General features: G+C 43.0%; 1 protein-coding gene across 1 annotated transcript in view; it reads left to right on the top strand.

Moving 5' to 3' along the window:
* Positions 1-1,321: 1,321 nt before the first annotated feature.
* The window catches only part of PERP (p53 apoptosis effector related to PMP22), a 28,469-nt gene continuing 23,790 nt past the window's right edge, over positions 1,322-6,000 (top strand). Inside the window, exon 1 of the mRNA XM_063917417.1 lies at positions 1,322-1,830. Within this exon, the coding sequence (XP_063773487.1) occupies positions 1,638-1,830 (193 nt within the window). The 5' untranslated portion in view covers positions 1,322-1,637. The remainder of the gene's footprint in view (positions 1,831-6,000) is intronic.

Genomic DNA, 6,000 nt, shown 5'->3' with positions numbered 1-6,000 from the left:
CACTCCAAGGTCCTGCAGGGGCTGATGGAAAAATGTCTCTCTATCCCCACAGTTTTCATGAGATTTAAGGATTTTCTTATATAACGGTAATCAGAAATGGCGTTATATAAAGGAAACTATTATTGGGATTCTTAACATTTTTATGCATGCTGAATATGCATAATATGTTAAAGCACAATAGAGATCTATGGATTGATCCCTACTGTGTGATACTCAGCGAGATGGCTATTAATGGAGAAGAAAATTGCGTTATTTCCTTCGTTAACCCTTTGCTGAATAGCTGGATTACATAAAACATGCAGAAACACTTGTTTCCGAAGTCCTACGTATTGAACAGTTCCGGTGGAATAATGATTATCCCTAATTTTACAATGATTTTCATGATTACCCCTGCTATGTCCTAATGATAAAGCACTGTCCCTGTGAAATACTTCCTTCCCATTGGAGGAGTCGCTTATACTTTCGAAAGACTCCTCCGCAGTTACTGACACTGCACAAAATGAAAGTCAGTTTGTGAAACTTCTTGGAAGCAGACAGAGGCTACAGGAGAGGGATTGCAAGATCGCTCTCCTACGAAAATGTAGCTATACCAGTGGTTCTCAAACTGTGTGCCATGGCACCCTGGGGTGCTGCGAGGCTCTTGCAGGGGTGCCCTGGGTTGGTGGTTCAAGACCAATGTAAATTATTTATGGTCAATGTAATAGGCAAAACCAGGGCTGGTGGCTGTCAGTCATAAACTACGTGGACAAACAGCAAATCTTGTCCCACAAAACACAATGGAACCTTAGGATAACATACAATAAACACAATTAATTTAATATTTCTTTCTAAATTTATCAATAAGAAACATTTGGACTAGGTGTGCCGTGAAAGAAATTCCGATACTCTGGGGCACCATGAATGAAAAAAAGTTTGGGAACCACTGAGCTATACTTTGGCAGTAGCCTTTGAGAACTAACTCCGAAAAACTAGTTTGGTACATAGGTTCAGGTTCAGATTGTAGTCCCCACTGAGAATAATTGGGACTGCAATCTACAGTGTTTAATAAAACATTTGCCGATTTCTCTGAAATCTCCTGCATTTGGCTGTTGATACGTAGCAGGGAAACATGAAATTATGCAGAAATCTCTGTATAAATTATGATAAATGGGTTTAATGAAGCCTCTAAACTTGAGTAGTCCTCTATATGGCTGACAGTAAATAATATTTTTATCTTAAAACTTACTATTTTCATACTTAATTGTGTTAATGCTGTAGTTTGCTTTTGCTATAAAGTATGTTGGTTCCCAGCTCAGATGAATGCATTGTCCCAGGCTGGGAGTGAGCGCTGCTGGGTGAAACCAGGGAGTGGTGTAACCTGAGCTTAGGTTTGTTTACCAGCTACACAGAGGAGGGGAGAAGTAGCAGAGACAGCAGCCAAAGTCATAACAGGGCCCAGCCGCCCCACCCCTGACATAACAGGTCCGTGCAACCCCGTGTGAGTCACGGCACATCCATAAGGTGCGGCTGGCCAGCAGCAGTAAGCGGCCCTGCCTATCCCCAGTGTCAGCACTCGCCTGAGTGAGAGCAGAGAGGAGACACGCACTATCGCTCACCGGCCAGTGTAGCTTGTTCTGCTCGGACCACACATCTACAACATGTTCAAGTGCGGCATCGCCTATCCCAGGTGCAAATGGATCCTGCCCCTGCTCCTGCTCTTCGCAATCATCTTCGATATCATCGCCCTGGCCGGCAAGGGCTGGGTGGAGACGGAGTCCGGCAGGGAGTATGCCTCTCTCTGGGAAGCGTGCAAGGTGTACAATAATCACTGTGATTCCATCCAGGACTTCGGTAAGTGATCGCTGCGTCCTGCGTAAGCGAAGGGGGGAGTCCCAGACATCGGGAGAGTGTAGGTGGCAGGTAGTCGCGCACCTATACTCTGGCTAACGTGTAGAAGGGTTTGATTATTATTATTATTATTATTATTATTATTATTAATTTATTTATTTATATTTTCCCCGTTCGGATTGAGGTAGAGGCATATATCGGAGGCACTACTATTTCCAGGCCTGTGTGAAGCCTGACACCCCGGGCTGAATAGTACTGTGGGGTGGGACTTTAGAATGGAGAGCAAAGATCAGCAGTGTTCTGTAGCCAGTGCAGACGGAGCAGTCCTATAGCAGACCAGAAGTGGACGGCAACAGTGTACAAGTGTTTGTGTCATTTTATTATAACTTTGTAAATAATTATATAGAGTCTCTAGATCCAGTTCTACACAGTTGGCACAAGTTATATATTCCATGAACTAGACCAGTCCATTTACTACATGCATGTACTGTACTTTCCCCAACACGTTTCTATTGCTAGATGTAATGTAATGGTTACTTTAGTACTTTATTCCAGAAAGCCCTGAGACATTATTAACAAGATTTATAATCTGACAAAATCTTTTGTACCAAGATGTAATTTAGAAAAAAAAAAATAAATCTTTACAATATATATCTATAAAATTTTGAAATTCGTGCTGGAAGAGGTTAAAACATTTTTCTTTCTTACATATATTAACCCTTTAGGGGGGTATTTATCAAAGCTTGAAGAGCGATAACATTGTGGGAGATAAAATACTTGCCTTAAGGCCCATATAGACGGGCCGATGCGGGGAGAGATGTGTGCTGAGCGAACTGCTCAGCACACGTCTCTCTTGCCACTCAGCACAGCGCGATCTGTGCGGGGGGAGACGGGGGGGCCGCTCACTTCACCCAGCGTGTGAAGTGAGCGACCCGCTAGATTGGCCTGCACGGCAAGCCAATCTCGCAGCAGCGATAGCATCGCTATCGCTGTAAGGGCTACACACAGATTGATCAGATTTATATTCTAAGCAATCTAGTCGGATTGCTTAGAATATCGCTCCGTGAGTACCCCCCTTTGCAACTGACAGGTTGTTTTTGAAAAATGACGGGAGCTGATTGGTTGGTACAGGCATAGCCATACTCATTGTGACTACATCTTGCCGGGACGTGCACTCCTGGTGGCTAGATGCCCCCGACCGAGCTGTGTCTTTTACCACCCCATTTAAAAGTAGGGCCCGTGCGCATCTTAATGTGAATACGGTCACGGCAAACAAGGTGCGTTCACGCCTAGATATAGCCACGATGAGCGTGGCTACATCTGTACTTCTCTCTCAATTTTGTTTCCTTCCGAGCTTCGATAAATACCCCTCTTAGTTTTAGTACTGTCTACATGCATACAGTTACCTTGAATTAATGTCTGTGCTGAGATTTAATTATTTGGAAGTTATGAAATTAAATTTTGTATATATTAGAATGCTTGCTCACAGTGGGTCAGTGATGATAAGCTAAAAGTGCATGGAATTCAGATTTTTTTTTTTTTTATTGGTTTTGAATATGATATCCAGATGGTGGCCATCATTCGTGATACACACTTGTAGTTGATTTCTGAAGTGCACTCAGCAAATCATTTCCGGTGTTATCGCTGCGATTTCTTGCAGAAGCTCGCTTTCATTTGTCTGGCTACGTGAACAAGCAGGATTTTCGTTACTGGGCGGAAAACAATCCTAATCCGCTTCATGAAAGGCACACAGCCAACGGGGTCATCTGAAAGCTGGGGTCTACAAACGTCGACCAAGAACCAGTAATGAACTGAAGGCTTCTGTACGCCAAGAAATAACGTTACGTTCAAAACCAATTGAAAATAAACTGTATTCCAGATTATGTACTAAAATTTGGAATAGCATTTACCATGCCTTTTTTTGGTTAACTTTTATAATCTGGGAGTTTTTTGCTTCATCCTGTATATGGCAGGACAATTTATGATCACTTATTCTAAAGAAAAAAAAAAGATCTTCCCATAGTTTAAATTATTCTAGTGCTTTTTACAAAACAAAATGAAACTTCGGATTTGTTTTTATTGGTAAGTGCTATTTTCCTATTCTGAAGTTTTCATAATGGTCCTCAATTATTCAGAAACATTAAACTTGTTCAAGTTGGTAGGAACAAAAATGCTTTAAAGTCTGTTGTGAGAACAAACCGTGCGTTGCCATGGTAATCTTTCAACGCTAATTTGTGGTCTTTTATATCGCTTTTACCGTCTGGGGCGTGCTTCACCCGGCTACATATACCACAAGGGCATAGGAGTAAAAGTCCTTGTAGAATTTAGGATGTTTTACTTTGTTTTTACATTTATAAGGCTTAATACAAAATCTATTGTCTATTCTCGCATAAATCTTTGTGCCTCTTTATGGAAGATATTTATCAAACACTTCATGTAAAATGACAGGAGATGATTGTTATTTAATCTGTCGACAAGCTTTGATAAATATTCCCCTATAACAGAGTTTAACTTAACTACACAGTATTACAGTTGTCTTGTACTTACAATAGAATTAAGAACTGTTGATTTGCTAATCAGTGACAGAGGTGTAGTAGGGAAAGTTGTGTGCCTTTCTGAATTTGATATTTTGCTTACTGGGCCTGATTTATGTTTGGACGGATCTGCGGCACATGCAGCAACTGCTACGCTACGGTGGACACAGGATGGCAGCAGATTGACACTGATGCCGTTTGAGGGGGGCGGCAACTGCCTTGGTTTCTCAAAACGAAGGTGTGTTGCTGCCATTGCAGGGGATGGATAAGGTCAGGATCTCCAGCAGAGGACAGAGATTTTCTGGCCTCTTGCTCGGACGTGCGGTGGCTGGCTTGCCGACCCCATGGGTCACCCAGCCAGTCGATGGTGTCGCAGTTGATGTGATGCTGCATCCTAGGATAAAGCTTTTATCAGTAATGCATGCAAGAGGCGCGACACCTCCTCCTGCATTACCATATTAGTGCTATTGCTGCTGCTTTCATGTAAGCTATAGCAACTCCTTCCACATCTGAATTGGGCTGACTGGGGAGGATGTGTCATAGCTAAAAATGCAGACAAACCCCCAGAAATGCTCTTTTCAGAAGTTTGACTGTTTTTTTCATATGCACCAAGCACAGTAATACAGTACATTCCGGAGCTTGGATCCGTCCCCGCGGTGCACGTTCCAGCTGACGCATGCTCAGAAGGACTCCCAGTTCATGAACCCGGGAGTCCTTTTATCGGAAAGGACAGTTCTGATCAGGAATGCTGTCCTTTTGTGGATTTTATTTTTCAACCATATGTTAATAAATGTCGCTATGCTTCTGATGAGTGGAGGGATACATTGCATGCAAAGTGCAATGCTTGATGCATCCTGCCCACAGTGTGGTAGCAATGGTGAAAATCTGTTGTGTGTGTTTTTCTTATTTATTTTCATCTAGGGACCTAATTCAGATCTGATTTACAGCCCTGTGATCGGATAGCCACCGCCTACAGGGGGAGTGTGTTTTCGCTGTCCATGTGTGTGATCGCATGTGTAGCAGAGCTGCACAAACTGATTTTGTGCAGTCTCTGCGCAGCACAGGACTTACTCTTCCAGTGTGATTGAATCCTTCTGATCGGGGCCAGAGCTGACGTCAGACACCCTCCCTGAAAACACTTGAGCCCACCTGCGTTTTTCCGGACACAGTTGCCACCCACAAATGGCCTCTTCCTGTCAATCTCCTTGTGAACACCCATGTGAATGGATCCTTCACACCATCCCGTCGCTGACCAGCGATGCCCATTGTAGCCGTGCTGCGACGTGCCTGTGCATTTTGGTGCATGCGCAGTTCAGATCTGATCGCCCGCTGTGCCAAAACGCACAGCAGCAATCAGATCATATGCAATCATTTTAAACTTTTCTTGCAGATTTGTGACTATTATAAATACCTTTCCTGCAGGAATCCTTGCTATCCAGTTCTTGCATCACCAACTGCCACTTTTTTTTTTTTTTTTGTAATGTGTTTTAGGCATTAATGCAACAACCCAAAACTGAGCACCAGCTGGGTTTGGAAATTTTACTGACAACAGCTGCAAAAATACAGAATGCTTAATGTGGTCCGTAACCTAAGGGGGTTGAAGGCATACTATTGAGCTATGTCGTTTTTAGTTATTTGT

The sequence above is a fragment of the Pseudophryne corroboree genome, chromosome 4, assembly GCF_028390025.1.
Source record: "Pseudophryne corroboree isolate aPseCor3 chromosome 4, aPseCor3.hap2, whole genome shotgun sequence".
Lineage (NCBI taxonomy): Eukaryota > Metazoa > Chordata > Amphibia > Anura > Myobatrachidae > Pseudophryne > Pseudophryne corroboree.
This window is presented reverse-complemented; position numbering and strand designations above follow the sequence as displayed.